The sequence below is a fragment of the Sorex araneus genome, chromosome 3 (assembly GCF_027595985.1).
Source record: "Sorex araneus isolate mSorAra2 chromosome 3, mSorAra2.pri, whole genome shotgun sequence".
Classification (NCBI taxonomy): Eukaryota; Metazoa; Chordata; class Mammalia; order Eulipotyphla; family Soricidae; genus Sorex; species Sorex araneus.
The window spans coordinates 76,971,174-76,991,578 of record NC_073304.1 but is presented as its reverse complement, the minus strand read 5'-3'; the positions used below and the strand labels follow the sequence as shown (position 1 = coordinate 76,991,578).

The following is a 20,405-nucleotide window of genomic DNA, read 5'->3' as shown; positions in this document are numbered from 1 at the left end:
AAGATGATAATGTATGAGGGAGAAAATTCTAAGATATATGCAGATAATATTTTATTTCTTGACCTCATTGGTAGTTACTGTAGAGTTTTATATAATGATTTATCAAGCACATATTTGCATATTAAATTTGTTATTTACACATTTCACAATTTTAAAAATGTCTATTAACTGATATTCACTGATCTCTGATGCTTTCAGATGAACAACTAACTCAGGGAATACATCAAATTACATTTTAAAAAATAGTAGATTTTGCAATATGTAAGCCTTTAGTTCATTCTCCGGGATAGCTATGTCTGGGTCCTCATGTGTTTAATGATTTAATAATCATTCAGTATTTTCTGGTCTTTTCACAGTTTACAGACACAGTTTACAGACACATGAAAATCTCCAACTCCAGTACCATCACTGGGTTCATCCTCCTGGGCTTCCCTTGCTCCAAGGAGGGACAAATCCTCCTCTTTCTGCTTTTCTTAATCATCTACCTCCTGACCCTCATGGGCAATGGTGCCATCATCTGCGCTGTACGCTGGGATCAGAGACTCCACACCCCCATGTACATCCTGCTTGCCAACTTCTCCTTCCTGGAGATCTGGTATGTCACCTCCACTGTCCCCAACATGTTGGCCAACTTCCTCTCTGACACCAAGGTCATCTCCTTCTCTGGCTGCTTTCTCCAATTTTACTTTTTCTTCTCCTTGGGTTCTACAGAATGCTTTTTCCTGGCTATTATGGCATTTGACCGATACCTTGCCATCTGCCGGCCTCTGCACTACCCGACCATCATGACAAGACGCCTCTGCACCAATCTTGTGATTGGCTGCTGGGTATTTGGTTTCCTCTGGTTCCTGGTTCCCATCATCCTCATCTCCCAAATGTCCTTCTGTGGATCCAGGATCATTGACCACTTCCTCTGTGACCCGGGCCCTCTATTAGGACTCACCTGTACCAGAGCCCCTATAATAGAGATGACTAGCTCTACCTTAAGTTCTTTGCTTTTGTTTATTCCCTTTCTCTTCATCATGGGGTCCTATGCTTTGGTCCTACAAGCTGTACTGAGGGTCCCTTCAGCATCTGGACGAAAAAAGCTTTTTCCACCTGTGGGTCCCATCTGGCAGTTGTTTCTCTTTTTTATGGCTCAGTGATAGTCATGTATGTGAGCCCTACATCAGAGCATGATGCTGGAATGCAAAAGATAGTCACTTTGTTTTATTCTGTAGTGACTCCACTCATTAACCCAGTGATCTATAGTCTAAGGAACACAGATATGAAACACGCTATGAACAAATTACTGGGAACATAAAATTAAGAATTTTCATTTGAAAGACTGAGGAGGACTACACAGGTTTTCTTTGACTACATTAGTCTAAGAAAATACTGACACGGCTCATAAAATTGTTCCTACTGTTTTTAAACTTTATGCACTATAGTGATCTTCTTATCTCCTAAAATTTAGAAGACTAAAAGATTTCAAAGATTTCCAGCCAACCTAGGAAACCTCCCCACAAATAAAACAGTCATTTACTAAAGTGTTTTTTTTAACTTTTAGCATTAAAGCAAGTGAATATGTGTAGGATGACATTACTTTGTCCTCTCCCCGCTTGCCACAAGTAGCTTGTCCCGGTTTTCCCCGGAGTTTAGGCTTACCCCAGTCTCACCCATCAAGGTGTTCCCGAATCTCTCCCATCCCTTTGTTTAGCTATAATCACTTCTCCATGCTCTCTTCCCCAAAACAGTTAATCCACGGGTTTCCCTTAATCTGACTCTGCTAATTTGCAAGGTCAAACCTTCCTAGGATACTGAATTTATATTATATAAGTTAATATTGCCTTTCTCTTCTTCTTGTGCCTTTTGAATAATTTACTTTAAAGCTGTCTGTTTTGTATAGACACAAGAAGACAATATTATGTTTTTATAACTTGGGAATTAATTGGCCTCGAATATTATTCCCTCCTGGGCATCTGCTTTCTCCACTTAAGCCTCAGTTGCCCTCAGTTCCTAGCACCCCAAAAGCAGGGTCCCTGACGTGGGACGGGAAGGATCCAGGGCAAGCAGTGAGTTATGTGCTACCCTGGCATCGAGATGGGCCTGGCCAAAGTGCCTAATTCTTAACTATAAGTTAAGAGCTTGATCATAGATAAATGCTGTCATGATCCAATAGTAATTATGAGATTAGGACCCTGCCAGGGATAGGAAAGACTGATCTGGCCTGAGCACTGTAGTCTGAGATTGAGATGGCCCCAGGAGAGCAATTCTATAAGCTTTAATCCATCTCTTATTGTGTTCATACAAAATAATTAATATTATGAATTCTTATATGTTTGCTGGCTGAGGAGAAGAGAAACACTTTCATGGGACTCCGCCCTTGGGTGGATCCTCCTGCTGAAAGAGAATTAAGTCCTAGGAGAAGCATCCCCTAAGGGAAAGGAACTTTACCCTATTTATGGTGACCACACCTATGTGTACACCCCAACACCCCCCCCCGCATGCTGTGGAGATTTAACTAGGCTGTAAGAGTGGGTTGGGGGGGCCAGATCCACGAAGGCCAGATCCAGAGATCCTGAGAGAGACCGAGAGCGGGAGAGAAGCGGAGAGAGAGAATGAAATAAACTGATCGAGCAACCAGTCTGGCCTTCTTCCTTCCGTCGCCTGCCCTTGACCGAGAGCACACACAGCGGTTCCGGGGCACCAGACACGGGCGGTGAGACAGAGCCGCCCCGAGAGCCGGAGAGTGCTCACGCCCCTCGGCGAGCTTTAGTTTTTTTACAAATATGTACATCAATGGAAATTCATTAAGAGAACAGCAGAAACAAAAAGAAATCTCATCTTTGTATATAGCAAAGTAAATACAGCCTTACATGCATGTTCTAAAAGTAAACAATAATGAATCCTCACAAGAAACTTTTTGTCATACACTCCATCCATCTATTCATTAATCAATTATACCATTCATCCAGGACTTTAGATGGCCAAAGGTGTTTGCTAAGACATTCCAAACAAGCAAACATATATAAAATAGGAGGCTGCTCTGTAATGTAGAAGTTAAGCCTCTAAAAGTCTCTGAGATTCTCCCACAGGAACTGAAAGATAGCTCTCTACCTAGATGACACATTTAAGAGGCCCTATAGGATCACAAAAAATGTTCCTGGGTCACAAAAAAATGGCAAAAGGCTTATTTACCTTTTTCTTAAAAAAAAATATAATACATTTCAAAGGTAAAGAAAGAACTTAGTAGAAAGTTCTATAAAATAAAATGAAAATTTGGGGCTGGAGTGATAGCACAGTGTGTAGAGCATTTGCCTTGCATGCGGTGACCCGGGTTTGATTCCCAGCATCCCACATGGTCCCCCGAGCATCACCAGGAGTAATTCCTGAGTGCAAAGCCAGGAGTAACCCCTGAGCATCGCTGGGTATGACCCAAAAGGCAAAAATAAAATAAAATAAAATAAAATAAAACAAAAAAATAATAATAAAAGGGAGTCCAAGAGAAAGAGCAGGGACCAAGCATGTGCTTTGCAAGCTGAGCGTATCGCAGTGCAACCTTGAAGGCCCAGAGCTCATGCTCTGCTCTCACCAAGCCCCCTGGCGTGGCCCCCGGGTCTTTATTTCAATATAAATGTCTATTTGTAAAAACTGCACACTGTTTTAACCCTACGAAAAAATCTGAAACATTTTATTACCCTTTTGGAGGTGACATATTGTCTTTAACCTTCTAGTTGAGTTTATATTTCTGTCCTCCGAAGTATCTATTATAGTAGTATTGATCATAGGTCACAGATTAGTATCTTAGATCCATGTACATATAATTATCTTCATGTCAATGAGAAAAATACCACTGGTACTATAGAAAAGCATCAAATATATGTAACAAAAAGCAAATAGCAAACCTTTAAATATCTGAGAAGCTATTCCATTTTATTTGGAGCCATAGAAGTAATTTTAAGACTATAGTAAATAGACCTCTTTTCTTTCCCAAATTAACAAAACTATCCCTCGTATTCTTTGCCAGTAGAATATAAATTGACTCAGCATCCAATAACTATAAAAATCAGAAGGCTAGTCCCTTTAATTCAACAGTTTCATTTCTAGATATTTACTTGAGTGTTGTACTCACACATAAGGAAAATGTCATGTGTACAAGATATTGTCTACTATTTGTAAAGCTAAAGATTTGAACAATCTAAACTTCAACCAATTAAGGGCTGCTTAAATAAATTACTGTACAGTCATTGAATGGAAAGCTACAGAATTGTTTAAAATAAAGATGTGTATGATATATTTATATAAAAACATGCTAAAATAAAGATGTGATGTCTCTTGGGCTATCTTATGTCAAAAAGATTCTATAGATGTATGTAATTTACATTCATAAATATGTTTATGCCTTTCGAAGAAGAAAAAGCAGTAACAATGACTGCTTCATAGACAGAAATTTAATATACTTAGAGGACAGGAAGAGGAGAGTTTTTTACTACACAGGTTTTTGTATTTTTTAATTTAATTCAGATGAGGATTAAATTGCCTTGCAAGCATGAGAAACCTGGCATTACAAAATAAAATAAAATTTCATTCCACATGAATGTGTTGCATTTAAATATACATTGAAACAGCATTTAATGTTACCATTTAAAAACAAAATTTAGGGCTGGAGTGATAGTACAGCTGGTAGGACATTTTCCTTGCACGTGGCCAACCTGGGTTCGATTCCCAGCATCCCATATGGTCCCCTGAGCACCGCCAGGGGTAATTCCTAAGTGCAGAGCCAGGAGTGATCCCTGTGCATTGCCGGGTGTGACCCATAAAGCAAAAAAGGAAAAGAAAAGAAAAGAAAAAAGCTAGGGACTGGAGAGATACTACGGGAGATATGGTGCTTGCCTGGCACAAGGCCCATCCTGGTCCCCAGAACCTCATCTGGTTCCTTGAGTCCCAACAAGAAGTGATCCTGCAGCAGTCAGGAGTAAATTCAGAAGTCTACTAGGTGTGACTCAAAAAGCAAAATTAATTTATTAATTTTTTTAATTAGGGTCAGAGAGATAGTACAGTGAGTAAGACATTTGCCTTGCAACCAGCTAACCAGACTTCAGTTCCCCTATGCCCCCAATCGCTACAGGTTTTGACCCCAGAACAAAAAAATAAAATAAAATTTAAAGCTATGCAAGAAATAATGAGGGGGTAAAAATCAATTAACAACAACAGTAGTCGTTGTCGTCGTCGTCGTAAGTAGTAGCAGCAGCAGCAGCAATAATAATGTTAGGGAAGGAAATAGTAAGGGCCCATGTATGAAAATTTGGAATCTTTCTTTGTAGACAGAGAAAAATTAGAAAAGCTAGCTGTTCAAACAAGGAAATAAATGAATGGTCTTTGAAATGAGATGACTTCCACAATTGAAGGTAAAAAATACTTTGTGCTGATCAAAAAAAAATTGCTTTGTGCTAAAGCAGTTGCAACTTTATAAGAATTGAGGAGGCTTAGATCCAAATTCCAGATACAATTGTAGAGAAGAAATTTAGAATGCCTTGTTCTGACCTCTCTGAGTTACAAAAGGTAGCATATATGCTTCCTGAAACATGTGTGTCCTGAGAGGTTCACAGGCTCAGTCAAAAACAAGAAAGGAAATGATTGATATGAAAGTCAGGATGGTCCTTTGAGAAGACTGATTCCTGAATTGCATGACCCTGAATGATTCTGTCTTACAGGGGTATGCACTTTATGTACCTCCCACTGTTGCACCCAAATTTCAGATCCCCAGTTTCGGAGAGACCCAGGTCCACACACGAGAATGCAAAAGCAAAGGAACTTTATTACTAGCCTTACTAGCCTATTACATTGCTAGCTCGAGCTAGGGTCCAAGTCTCATTCAACACAGTGGAGTAATGACAAAGACCCCAATTCCAAATTACAAGCAGTGATCAGCAATTAAACAACAGTTAGTAACACTTTCTAAGCCTATAGGGTACAGTGACCTCTCAGGACTGGTCAGACCTAGCTGCCTAATTCCTTAGGTTGGCAAATTACTCAACTGGGATTCTACCAGAAACTGCAAATTCTGCTTCAGGGAAACAGAAACTGAGGCGTAGTTGATACTTAATGTTAGCTATAGCTTGTCATGGCGTCAGTTTCGCCTCACACCACTTCCTTCCTTTCCGGAAAATTAGAGGAGACTGTCTCCAGAAATTATAACAGACACCCCTTACTTAGAGGTCCATTGCATGCATCCTGCATTACAGCTCTCAAGACCTTTGAACGATATTTCCCTTAAATGCCTGGTAGGTACAATGAGTGAACTCGGAGATTGATTCGCTCTTGTGATATACCTGAAACTTGGGACCAGAAAAGATAATATTTTCTGATCGCTTGGAAGACAAAGACAAGTGGCTTAGAGTCTCCAGAGAAAAAAGAAAAGTCCCAGAGGAAGGAAAGAACTAGAATAGAACCATCTCCTTCTTGAAGCAGTAAATTAATCCTCGTTTGTTCAGGGAAACAGCCCTCACTCCCTGGAGGCTCTGCTTATTAGCCCTCCACCCTCAGCAAAGACTGAGAGCGTGTCATCCCATTCCTACTCCTTCACTCCTTGATGGTTACTGTAATGAAGACTTCCTCTCCTTGCCAGGAAGAGCAGACACTGAGGAACTTCAGGTTTGGATTCCTGCTTTTGTTCACAAAAGGAGATGAAGTATTATTGAAAGGAGAAAATGAACAAAAAAAAGATTAAACAGTAACTCCAAATTAGGTCCCCTTATACTTTTCTTCAGCTGTGACTTATACGGAGAAGCAATTCTTAAATGTTTCTGGTTTTCAGGCTTGAGCAAGGTGCTTCCATGTGTTATAGCATGGGGACCTTACTCCTTTAGCACAAGTGTTGCTGCATTCATTTTATTACTAAAGGAACTAAGAAATAGTTTGCATAATCGTGTTACAGGAACTTCCACCATTGTTGAAATATGAGTTGCAATTTAAATCCTTAAATCCTAAATTTCTTACTTCAAATCCTTTCTTTTTCTACTATTCCTTAGCTGTCAATCAATGTCTTTGAGAAATTGTTCTTATTTTCAAGGGTTTGCAGAAATGGGAAAAATATGAAAATCTCCTAACCGGACCAAATGAAGCAGAGGGAAGTACTGATGTGAGCAATGCAATAGTGTTGCACCTCCATGTCTTCCTGAACTTGTCCTGAAAAGAAAGAAAAGAAAAATGCTGGAGAAAATGTCTTTCTCTTGTTTTAAATAGTGTAGCTCAGAACCTGGTTAACCTACACTGAGTCTATCCAAACTTCCTGAATCATAAAGAAATGAAGTAAGAATGTAGTTTGTTTGGTTTGACTTTTGAATTTTCTTGGTCCAAACATTCTTTCTTCACAAACTCAGTTTTGACAATATTGCATCCACACTTATAATCCCTCTACGACAACAGTTTCTTCAGTTAATTTAGGGGAATCTACTTGCTTCTTCCAACAGTTCCTGCTTAGTCTTGTTCTAGGTAAAACAAAAGACATAAATGATTAAATAAATAAATAAATAAATAAATAATAACCCCGCTGCTTTCTGTACAGAGAAAGCAAGTTATAAAAGATAGTAAGTAATACAATCTTGTAAGAAATGCATTGTCTTCACCCACTATTTAGTAAAGAGGGAATGGTGGTGGAACACAGAGAATCATTTTTACATCCTTCTTGTTGTTTCTAAGGCAGTTTTGTCAGGCTCTCAAAATTGGAGCATTGCTCTAGAGGATAGTTGGCCCCAAACTTCTGGAATTTTATGTAACTGACAAACTAGTCAACTGATATTTTCATTTGCAAGAGAAATATAACTTTAAAAAATTACCTCTTTATTTCACACTACACTTAAAATAGAAGTAAACAATTTATAATGAAATGCAATAGAAATGTATATCATTGAGATCACTGTCACTGTCATTCCATTGCTCATCAATTTGCTTGAATGGGCACCAGTAATGTCTCCTTTGTGAGACTTGTTGTTATTGTTTTTGGCATATCGAATACACCATGGGAAGCTTGCCAGGCTCTGCCATGTGGGCGGGATATCTTGGTAGCTTGTCAGGCTCTCCGAGAGGGGCGGAGAAATCGAACCCAGGTCAGCTGCATGCAAGGCAAACCGCCTACCCGCTGTGCTACCGCTCCAGCCCCATATCATTGAGAGCGAGCAATAATTCAACTGGCCAAGTACTCATGGGAGTAACTCCTGAGCACCAGCAGTATGGCTCCTAAACAAAAATATCATAATCCTATTCCCTTTTCCTAAAGAGAAAACAAGCTTATAAAGATTTACAGATTCTGTTAGAGCCACTTGACAGCTATATTTTATTTTTTTTAATTTTTTATTGAGTCACCATGTGGAAAGTTACAAAGTTTTCAGGTTTAAATCTCAGTTATACAATGCTTGAATACCCATCCCTTCACCAGTGCTCATATTCCACCACCAAGAATCCCAGTATAGCTCCACCCCGCCCCCCCACACCCCTAATGCCCCACACCCCTAGCCCCCCACCCTTAGCCCCCCCCCGGCTGTGTAACTAATAAATTTCACTTTACTTTCACTTTGATTGCATACAATATTTCAACAAAACTCACTATTATTGTTTGGAGAGTCTCTCCCCTAAAGTCAGACCTGGACAGCTATATTTTAATATTGATCTAGAATTTTTTTTGTTTCCTATCTCATCCTCTAGATCTGTGGGATCACAATTACCTTTAACAATTGGAGAAGAAATAAGTTCTATCCAAAATGTTCAGTCTCCCATTACTTCCTTTGAATGGAATTCCTTGAGTCTGGGCCAACACTCTATTAGCCTCAGGTGATTTAGAGTTTTGCATATTTTGTCCCCAAACTCTTTGAAATGCAAATGAATTCATTGGTTAATATCTATCATCATCTATATTATCTATGTTTGTCACAATGTAAAAAAATAATTTCTTTAAGAAATATTTACAAAATACTTACCATCTCCCTTATATTATGCTTGGCATTATGGATGATAATAAGCATAAAGGACAATAAGAACAAAAAAGTGTAGAAGTGCACGGTTATTTAACAATAGTATTTCAACTCCTTTTGAACAAAATTAAGTACCTGAGCACCCAAGGGATCGCTCCAGAGAAAAAGGAATAGCCCCTGAGCACCACTGAGTGTGACCCAAAGTCCCCACTCTCCCCCGTTCCCTGAAAAAAAAGCACAAAAGAAAGTCATTATGCAATACTCAGCTTTGAGAGGCACTGTTTTGAGATTTTCCCAAGTAATGATGGATGAGTCAAGGATTTAGGTTTCTATCCCCTAAAAATCTATTCTTGTTTAGAATTTCATGTTTTAGAATATCCAAACTTGTACAATGAGAGTAGATTTGTAACTGAAAGTATAGACTGGAAAAAAATCATATTTCCACCGACCAGTTTCAACATGGCTGGTTAATAATTCTTCCACCTTTGTCTCTGTTATGGATAGGATAGCTGTTTTAACACAAGACATAAAACTTGTTTTATTAGATTGGTTGGCTGTTTTACAGATAGACTTGGTAATATAATATTATTAAATTAATGAGTTAATAACTTTTTGTATACAGCTATTTTTAAATGTGATATAAAAGTAAGTTTTAAAAGTCCAATGAGTTTGTCTTACCTGTTACATAATTTGACTCCATTTCTGCCATAACTGCAGTGATGTCTTTTCACAAAACGAAATAAATTTCACTTTTAGGAGAGATACTCTATTAAGTGCAAGATATAATTTAACATTCAAATACTTCCACAACACCCATCATCAAAAATTTTAACAGTTACAACAACCAACAGTTTATTTAGTCCTCGGTGGAAATGTGAGTAAGAATAGTGATGCAACTCAGGTAAATATTTCAGTTTTAAAGAAAAAATAATGTAGTTATTAATAAGTATTTTCTTATCCAAGAAATTTTATTTTTTATTGAATCACTGTGAGATACAGTTACAAACTTTCACGATTGAGTTTCAATCATACAATGATCAAACACCCATCCCTCCACCAGCGCACATTCTCCACCACAAATGTCCCCAGTATACCTTCCCCTTTACAACCCTCCCCCTGCCTCCATGCCAGACAATTTCCTCCATATTCTTTCTCTACTTTGGGGCATTATGGTTTGCAATGTAGATACTGAGAGGTTATCATGTTTGGTCCTTTATCTACTTTCAGCTCACATCTCTCATCCCGAATGGTCCCTCCAACCATCATTGTCTTAGTGATCCCTTCTCTATTCCAGCTGCCTTCTCCCCCAGCTCATGAGACAGGCTTCCAACTATGGGGCAATAATCCTATCCAAGAATACTTAAATATGAACATGAATCTCTGCTGTACAGTCATTCAATATTTTATTATTTTTTCCACAGCTATCAAACACATGAAAATCTCCAATAATTCCAATATCATCACTGACTTCATCCTCCTGGGCTTCCCTTGCTCCAAGGAGGGACAAATCCTCCTCTTTCTGCTCTTCTTAACCATCTACTTCCTGACCCTCATGGGCAATGGTGCCATCATCTGCGCTGTACGCTGGGATCAGAGACTCCACACCCCCATGTACATCCTGCTTGCCAACTTCTCCTTCCTGGAGATCTGGTATGTCACCTCCACTGTCCCCAACATGTTGGCCAACTTCCTCTCTGACACCAAGGTCATCTCCTTCTCTGGCTGCTTTCTCCAATTTTACTTTTTCTTCTCCTTGGGTTCTACAGAATGCTTTTTCCTGGCTATTATGGCATTTGACCGATACCTTGCCATCTGCCGGCCTCTGCACTACCCGACCATCATGACAAGACGCCTCTGCACCAATCTTGTGATTGGCTGCTGGGTATTTGGTTTCCTCTGGTTCCTGGTTCCCATCATCCTCATCTCCCAAGTGTCTTTCTGTGGATCCAGGATTATTGACCACTTCCTCTGTGACCCAGGTCCACTTTTAGCACTCACTTGCAAAAAAGCTCCTATAATAGAACTAGTTTTCTCCACTTTAAGTCCTCTACCCCTCATCATTCCCTTTCTCTTCATCATGGGGTCCTACGCTCTGGTTCTAAGAGCCGTATTCAAAGTACCTTCAGCAGCTGGGAGAAAAAAGGCTTTCTCTACTTGTGGTTCTCATCTGGCAGTGGTTTCACTGTTTTATGGCTCAGTACTGGTCATGTATGGGAGCCCCACATCTGAGCATGATGCAGGAACCCAGAAGATAGTAACTCTGTTCTATTCTGTTGTGACCCCACTCCTTAACCCTGTAATCTATAGTCTTAGGAATAAAGATATGAAAAAGGCCCTACAGAAATTTCTGGGAATATAAAAACTATTCATCAATAAGGTTCTTGGGTAATTAGACTTACATTTAATTTATTTTCAGGCTAAAAAGTATAACTTATTAGGAGCAAGAAGAAGGCTCAAAGAACTAGTGTATTAGTCTTGCATGCAGGAGACCCAGGTTCAGTCCTGAGCACTTAACGGTCTCCCCAAGCACCAAGCCAGCAGCAGCATCTGAGCACCACCTGATGTGACTTAAAAGCAAGAAACAGATAACAACAGAAAACTGATTTGTGCAGAATATTATTATTCTAGTTAGGCAAAACCTGAACTGCTATGAGCATGTTTTTGTTGTGTATTTCTTCTCTTGGATTTGAATCATTTGTCCTCTTTCTTAACTTTGTCTCAACTGTTTTTAATAGAATGCTAACTATTGCACTGTCTGTAGCACTGTCATCCCGTTGCTCATCAATTGGCTCTAGCGGGTACCAGTAACATCTCCATTGTGAGACTTGCTGTTACTGTTTTTGGCATATCAAATATGCCAGGGTAGTTTGCCAGGCTCTGCTGTGTGGGCAGGATACCCTCAGTAGCTTGCCAGGCTCTCCAAGAAGGATGAAGGAATCGAACCCGGGTCAGCCACAAACCCCTTACGTACTGTGCTATCACTCCAATGGGTGTAGTGGAAACGAAGATGACTTTTATTTTCTAGTATGAAGATAAAGTAGAAGCTTATCATTCTGATCTCATTTAAAAAAATATTTTTAGATGTTATGAAAATAGTCTATAATAATTTTGCTTTTTTTCCTGGAATATGGGCCTTACTGTAAGAGGCTGGTCTGTCTAATATCTCAACTGCAAACCTGGACTATTTCCAAGACTCCTAAGCAGACCCTGACATCTTATTTCTATGTTCCTTGAACCCTGTAACTTCTGAGACCTCTGTTCAGGTTTTCAGACTCCCAGATTTCACTTTTTCTTAGATTTCTTTTTTTTTTTTTTTTTTTTTTTTTTGCTTTTTGGATCACACCCAGCAATGCTCAGGGGTTACTCCTGGCTTTGCACTCAGGAATTACTCCTGGCAGTGCTTGGGGGACCATATGGGATGCCGGGGATCGAACCCAGGTCGGCCGCATGCACTGTGCCCTACCCACTGTGCTATCGCTCCGGCCCCTTTCTTAGATTTCTTAAGGACTCAACTTGTATAGAAATGCCTTAGAAATCTAAAAATTCTTTAAAAGGAGATTGCATTCCAGCTTATGCCTTATATCCATGTGATCTTTTTTCTCTTCAATATTCATTTCCTGTTAGGGATGTAGCTCAGTGGCAGAGCTCTTGCCTTGAGTGTGTGAGTTCAATCCCCCAGCAGTGCAAAAAAGAAAAAGCAGAGGGGGAAAAAAAACTTTCCCCGATCCCAGTTCCTTTGTCTTAACAATAAAAATCTAATCACAAAGGATTTGGACTGGAGAGATAGCACAGTGGGTAGGGCATTTGCCTTTCATGCCGCCAACCGGGTTTCAATTCCTCCATCCCTCTCAGAGAGTCCAGCAAGCTACTGAGAGTATCCTACCCACACGGCAGAGTCTGACAAGCTAACCGTGGCATATTCGATATGCCAAAAACAGTAGCAACAAGTCTCACAGTGGGGACGTTACTGGTGCCCGCTCGAGCAAATCGATGAACAACGGGACAATAGTGCTACAACAGTGCTACAGTGCACAAAGGATTTATATACTGAAAAATATAAAATGTTGCTGAAGGAAATAAAAGAAGGCAAATAAAAGAAATAAAAGAAATAAATAAAAGAAAATAAAAGACAAAAGACAAATAAAAGAAAAGACATCAATATTTATAGATTGAAAGATAATATTAAGAAGTCAGTACTATCCAAAGTGACTACAGATTCAGTGCAATAATGATCAAAACCCCAATGAGGTGAGTTTTTGTGGGTTTTTTTTTGTAAGAATAAAAAAATCTGGGGGCTGGAGCAATAGCACAGCGGGTAGGTAGGGCGTTTGCCTTGCACTCGGCTGACCCGGGTTCGATTCCCAGCATCCCATATGGTCCCCTGAGCACTGCCAGGGGTGATTCCTGAGTGCAGAGCCAGGAGTAACCCCTGTGCATTGCCGGGTGTGACCCCAAAAAAAAAAAAAGAATAAAAAAATCTATAATAAATTCAGACTGGAACGATAGCACAGCGGGTAGGGCATTTGCCTTGCACGTGGCCGACCCAGGTTTGATTCCTCCATCCTTTTGGAGAACCCGGCAAGCTACCGAGAGAATCCCACCTGCACGGCAGAGCCTGGCAAGCTACCCGTGGCATATTCGATATGCCAAAAACAGTAACAACAAGTCTCACAATGGAGACATTACTGGTGCCTGCTCAAGCAAATCGATGAACAATGAGACAACAGATATACAGTGCATAATAAATTTAATAAGGAACTTCATGGGGCTGGATTGATACCACAGCGGGTAAGGCGTTTGCCTTGCATGCAGCCAGCCCAAATTTGATTCCCAGCATTCCAGATGAGCACCACCAGGACTAATTCCTGAATGCATAAGCCAGGAGTAACCTCTGTGCATCCGCCAGATGTGACCCAAAAAGCAAAAAAAAAAAAAAAAAGAGGAACCAAAACTCTTACCAAAAAAAGAGCCAAGTTAGTGGTCTTTTATTCTTCATTTCCACACTCACTATAAACTAATGTGGTCAAAAACAATGTAATATTGGTATAAAAACAAATTGTAGATCAATGGAATAGCACTGGGTACCAAAATTATTCCATGGGGGAGGGGCAGTCTTTTCAACAAATAGGGCCAGAGCGATAAGACACAGGTGGGGCATTTGCCTTGCACACGGTCAACCAGGTTCAATCCCTGACATTCCATATGGTCCCCCAAGCACCACCAGGGGTAATTCCTGAATGCAGAGCAAAGGATAACCCCTGAGCATAGCTGAGTGTCAACCAAAAGAAAAAAATAAAAGAAAAGAAAATGAAAAAATAAAAAACAAATAAAGTAAGGAACACTGGATATTCTGGATATTCACATGAAAAATGTAAAATTGAATCTTAGCTAATGCCAAAATTTAACTTAAAAAATTAATCAAAGCCATAAACTTAAAACTTTAAATAACTCTTTAAAAACATAGGGAAAATACTTCATGACATTGGATTTTGCAATGATACCTTGGATATGACTCCAAAAACACAGGCAACAAAGGAATAAGCAAATCAAATTATATTAGAAGTTAAGCTTTTGTGTATCCAATAATACTTAACAGATTGAAAATACAAACTAAATGGTGGGGAGGAATATCTTCTGCTCATATATCTGAAAATGAATAAATATTCAGAATTTATAAGGATTTCCTGAAACAACACAACCAAAAAATTATAAAAATCAACAAATGAATTGAATAGACATCCTGAAAAGATATAATAGTAGCTAATAGCACATGAAACAATGCTCAACATCTGCAATCATTAAACCAATAAAAACTAAAGCAATAGTGAGATATCACTTTATACTTGTTAGAATGGTTACTTTTTAAATAATAAAACAGATCAACATGTAGGCAACAGGCATCAAACACAGGCTCCTGGCATGCAAATAAGCACACTAAACCTTTGAGCAATCTTCCTTACCCCCCCCAAAAAATGTATATTTTTAATCTTGTTCTGTACCAAATTGATTTCAAAATACATGACAAAATATTTAACAATGGGGGCCAGAGAAAATTGTACGGAGAATTTGTGCTTGTCCTGCATGTGGCCAACCTGGGTTCGATCCCCAATATCCCATATGATCACCAGCCAGCCAGGAAGGGACCCTGAGTGCAGAGTCAGGAGTGAGCTTTGATCACAGCCAGGTGTGATCATATATTTGTTTTGGGGTGTGGCCAAAAAACAAATATATGTGTGCATATATGTAACATATATAACAAACAAAATAAAATGAAGTCAAATGTTATGGGAAAAGTTGTTTTATTTTTAAGTGTTTAGTACAGGTTTTGTACCCAGAATGAAGCAGATCTACTTTTCAGAGGTCATGAGCCCTCTCTCTTCCCCACCCCCCCACCACACACACACAGTTTCCATGGGCACATTTCATTTCTCTTTTTGCCCCCGTTACCATGTGTCACTCACCATTCACTCTTCTCTCCCTCACCCTAGGTAGATTAGTTCCTTAGAGGAAACACACCTCCACAAAGAGGAAGGTATTCCTGGACACTCTTGGGTATTACCCAGACCTTTGTCTCAATATCCAAGCCACTGGGGGAAAACATAAACAAGTATAAGTGGGGTTATTTGCATCACAGATCCACACTCATGGAGAACTAGCTGCCTCCCAATGAGCACATCAGGGAACTAGGGCTCTTATTCAGCAGAGACTTGCGATACTTTAGTAATCACTGCCATGAAAATTACAGCTTGTTGACTTCCGAATACTAAAGGAAACAAATCTCTGGAGCCACAGATTCTGTTTTCAGTCCATGAATACCAGTGTTCTGAAAATAATCATGTGGCCAGAGTTTCTTACACACTTTCCTCTTGGAGTCAAAAACTGCATCAGGTATGTAAGGAAACAGCCTGAATAAAGCCAGCATTGCCACAACTCCCAGAACTAAGAACACACTAGGACTTCTATAAACTGTTGAGGATTTATTTCTTTGGAAAAACAATGGCTTACACCCTTCTGTTCTCTTCTGCAAAGCACTTACATGCAGTAACATATTTGTGTAACTAGACAATTCACTTTTGGAAATAGTGCTCAGAGGTCTTGGAAATTCGGAGTGGGTGGACTTTATTGTCTACTTTAGTGAGAATTCCATGGTGAGAATATAGCCTGAGTCTTACACCACTTGTTTCTAATTTTGATCAGTGAGGTTTTGAATGACACGTTTTAAATGCCAAGCGTGTTGCTATTTTTTAGAGTTGTTGGAAGTGAGAAGGGACAAGTAGAAATTAAGTGGGTCAGCACATGTCTTTTACATTATTTACAGATTAACTTCAGAAGCATAAATAATTAAAGACCAAAGAATTTCTGCTTTTGTAATGTTAAAATTCTCTTTTGCTGGTCTAGAGGCTTAAATCCAGAACAAGTGACTGTGATTATGGTAGAGTATTTGGTTCCTTATCGGTATCTCCTGAAGGGATTGACCGGTTCTGTGCTCCTTCTTGTCTTTCCAACTGTTTCTTTTTTTCTATCATTTGAGGCTAATAGAAAAGTGAAAAAGGTGGTTTTAAATTTACCAGTTGAGGTACTAATAGATGTAAGTTGTAGGTAGTGGCAAATAAATGAATACAATGGGATCTAAAATTACCTACAATGTTCATTTATCCATCTTTCTCTGTCCCTGTATTCCAGAGATAACTAAAATGTCAGCACAAATGTCAAAAGGTCAAAGACATTATCAGAGCGAAGTGCCAACTAAAAGAGTCAAGTTGTATGAGATCTGGTTTCAGATCAAATATCATAAATTGGTATTGTATTTCTTTTATTGGTTCCAAGAATTTCCTGGTCTGTGTGTAAGTCAATTCATGTTTCTTTATATACATATATATATTTCTTTATATACATTATATATATAATGTAAGAGTACTGCTATTTATTCAGCCATTGATTATCTGCTTACAGTCTTAAGAAGCCCAAAATATTTCACTGATGCCAAATTAAACTTGTCTTCACCCAACTACCCTCACAACAGAGATTATCTAAGTTATTCCAAACTTTTTATTCAGGTCCAAGCATCTAATGGGTATGATCTGAAATATAATTCAAGAAAACTCCAGTCGCAGTTTGTCACAGTTTGTCATAAATAGACAAACGCAGGTGGCCTCAATTACTTTTACTAACCACAACACCAAAAAAGAATAAATTTTATTTTTTGCTGTCACCATGTACTCTAGAGCTTAAGACATTGCAATGAATATAATAAAGGTTAATGGACATTTTAACATATAAATGAATAACTAGAGTGGTACAATTTAATTTAGCATTCAACACTTTTTTTAGGAGCCCAGTAACCATATTTCCAGCCAAAAATGACAGCATGTGATCGGAAAAAATATAATTATGGTAATTATCCTGGAAATTACAGCTTTCAGAGATTTTTATTATGGTCAAAATTATAAATATGGTCACCATAATTATAGTCCATTCAACTACATAGCCTGAACTACATAAACATATGAAAACTTACATCTTAAAAACTTTGTACTTAAAGTCTTTTCTGTTATTCTGAAAAAATTGTTAATACAAATATTCAAAATTTCCTTGGTACTGAAACACTTATTCTGTGGGTTTTACTGCAGGCTTGATCAAGCACTGAGAAACAGACCTCTTGCTCTTTCTCTCCAGACTGTATAAATGGCATAAAAAATGGAATTTTGTGAGTATTCTAACAGTTACCTTAGCAAATATGGTTAATCACCCTACCTGGTCAATATATTGCTAAATATTGATAAGACCTAACCGGTCAAATATTTTTTTAACTTTAACCAAAATAATTGAAGACACTGAAATAACCCTAGATCAATAGTTCGAGGAAGGTTCTTAGCAAACTTTTCAGGCTTTTAGTCTTGATTCAGCCAACTTGAGAAAGATCTTTTTGGTCTCAGCACATTTAAAAGAATGTTCATATTCATTATTTAATTGAGATGAATGCAAGCAAGTGGGTAGGTTGTCATTTATGGTGCTTATGACTTAATTCTTAGTGAAAAAGCAAAATCACATTATTTTAAATGCTAGAAAAAATCACATACCATTGGCAAGTTATCTCAACAGCCCAGTGATCAGATAAAATAGTGCAGCTTGAGGGGAGACAAGCCAAGGGGAAACAGTTGTCTCCAAAATAGATCAAACTTATGGAACAAATAGCTGCCTTGAATTGTTTAAGCATTCCCACCCTGCCCATGGTCACCATAATAAAAGAGGAATTAGTTTTATTTTTATGTAATTTCAATAAAAGGGAGCTCCAAGACCAATAGGTAGAAATAATAAGGGAGAATGGACTGAAGTTAGCGCCTCTGGAAAATCAATAAAACAAGAAGACTCAGGCCAGACAAAGTGAGTAAGGTGCTTGCCTTGCACATGGCTTACCTAGGTTTGATCCCCAACACCCAGTATGGTCCTGATTCTATAAGGAGTAATCCCTGAGCAGTGCTTTGTGTGGCAAAATAAATCAATAAGAATACTCAACACTCTCAGTGCATAGTTTTAGTCTTTTTGTACTTCCACATATGAAACTCTGATTGATAAGGCAATTTAACAACAATTTTTGCTTCGGACTTATACTGGTTTTTGTTTCAAAATAAAAGGATGCTTCCAGTGTAGGATCTCCAAGGAGCTGAGTTTAAAAGGAAAGATTGAACAGTACTTAGACTCAAAATTATAGGAATATTGAAAACAAATGGGGTTTGTTTTAAGTTAACCTCCAGATAGGATCATGTATCTTGAAATTACTGGATTTGCACACTTTAAAAAGTCTTTTAAATCTCTCCAAACATTAATTTCCTTTACTGTTAAAGAAAAAGTTTAAAAAAAAAAAAGAGCAATCCGCCTCCTATAGTTCAAAGGCTCACTTGAATGACCTTTTTATTAGAACATTTAGTGAACTTTTTTTGGCGGTGAGGGAGTTGGCTTTTTGGGTCACACCTGGCGATCCACAGGGTTACTCCTGGCTCATGCACTCAGGAATTACTCCTGGAGGTGCTCAGGGGACCATATGGGATGCTGGGAATCGAACCTGGGTTGGCCACATGCAAGGCAAATGCCCTACCCGCTGTAGTATTGCTCCAGCTCCTTAGTGAACATTTTATATATATAAAAGTGCCTCCTGTAATTTCAAACAATATGTTAGCAAAACCAACAAATTTTCATTATTTTTTACTTGCTTCTGTTTCCTCAAATAGATGTGAGATCGCAGAACATAACAATGAATTTTGTGACTGAGTTTGTTCTCCTGGGTTTTCCGGGTCAAAGAAAGAACTTCTTCTTCCCATTAATCCTGATGATCTATCTTCTGACCCTCCTGGGAAATGGGGCTATTGTCTGTGCAGTAAAATGGGAAAGGAAACTTCACACACCCATGTACATCCTCTTGGGAAACTTTGCCTTCCTAGAGATCTGGTATGTTTCCTCGACTGTCCCTAACATGCTGGCCAACATCCTCTCTGAAACCAAGACCATCTCCTTCACTGGCTGCTTCCTCCAATTTTATTTCTTTTTTTCACTGGGTACAACAGAGTGTTTCTTCTTATCCGTTATGGCTTATGATCGGTACCTGGCCATCTGTCGCCCATTACATTACCCTTCCATCATGACTGGGAAGTTCTGTGTGATCCTGGTGTGTATCTGTTGGGTAAGTGGATTTCTCTGCTATCCAGTACCTATTGCCCTTATCTCTCAACTTCCCTTCTGTGGACCCAACATCATTGACCACATCGTGTGTGACCCAGGCCCATTGTTTGCTTTGGCCTGCATCAGAGATCCTTATATTGAGCTCATTTGTTATACCTTCAACTCGATGATTATCTTCGGACCATTCCTCTCCATCTTAGGATCTTACACTCTGGTACTCAGAGCCGTCCTTCGTGTTCCTTCTGGTGCTGGTCGAACCAAAGCATTCTCCACATGTGGGTCCCACTTAGTGGTGGTGTCTCTATTCTATGGAACTCTTATGGTGATGTATGTGAGCCCATCATCAGGGAATCCAGCAGGAATGCAAAAGATCGTCACTTTGATATATTCAGCAGTCACTCCACTGTTGAATCCCCTTATCTATAGTCTTCGAAACAAAGATATGAAAGATGCCTTAAAGAAAGTTCTGGGATTAAAAGTCAACCAAACCTGAGACATCTTTGGAAAGAAAGTAGGGTTTGTCACTTCTTGCCTTAGTTGTTATAACAATAGAGAATGACTTTGGTAAATCATCTTCTGGCTCACACTTAAGTAAATGGACAGACTTTATGTGCACAGTTCCTTAGCAGTTCATATTCAGTTCATGGAGGATAACTGCTCAGTAAAACATTTTAGAGCTACGTGATCTCTCTGAGTATATGGTGACATTATAGATGTTCTTTGTCTATAAGTATCCTCGCTGGTTTTAATCTTGGCTGGTGGAAGTAAACAAGTGAA

General features: G+C 38.9%; 3 protein-coding genes across 3 annotated transcripts; all 3 read left to right on the top strand.

The window, feature by feature from the left end:
• The first annotated feature begins 377 nt into the window (after positions 1–377).
• On the top strand, positions 378–1,303 carry LOC101557975 (olfactory receptor 11G2-like). Its single transcript, XM_004609718.3, is given in 2 exon segments — positions 378–1,080; positions 1,083–1,303. Coding segments are annotated over 2 exon segments (921 nt in total). The 5' UTR covers positions 378–380.
• A 5,900-nt stretch (positions 1,304–7,203) lies between these two features.
• LOC101539254 (olfactory receptor 11G2-like) lies at positions 7,204–11,310 on the top strand. The gene is made up of 2 exons (XM_055131072.1): positions 7,204–7,216; positions 10,373–11,310. Exons 1-2 carry the CDS (start codon positions 7,204–7,206, stop codon positions 11,308–11,310), a joined length of 951 nt encoding a protein of 316 aa, XP_054987047.1.
• Positions 11,311–15,759: 4,449 nt separating this feature from the next.
• On the top strand, positions 15,760–20,121 carry LOC101557711 (olfactory receptor 11H6). The gene is made up of 3 exons (XM_004609717.2): positions 15,760–15,839; positions 16,350–16,539; positions 19,129–20,121. Exons 1-3 carry the CDS (start codon positions 15,760–15,762, stop codon positions 20,119–20,121), a joined length of 1,263 nt encoding a protein of 420 aa, XP_004609774.2.
• Positions 20,122–20,405: the final 284 nt, after the last annotated feature.

Bases quoted from the DNA above. Each gene is read 5' to 3' on its own strand.
- LOC101557711 (XM_004609717.2), top strand. From the start codon at position 15,760: ATGAATACCAGTGTTCTGAAAATAATCATGTGGCCAGAGTTTCTTACA. The intron at 15,840-16,349 runs GTATGTAAGGAA...TTGCTGGTCTAG, and splicing joins GGAGTCAAAAACTGCATCAG to AGGCTTAAATCCAGAACAAG. The intron at 16,540-19,128 runs GTAAGTTGTAGG...ACAATATGTTAG, and splicing joins CAGTTGAGGTACTAATAGAT to CAAAACCAACAAATTTTCAT.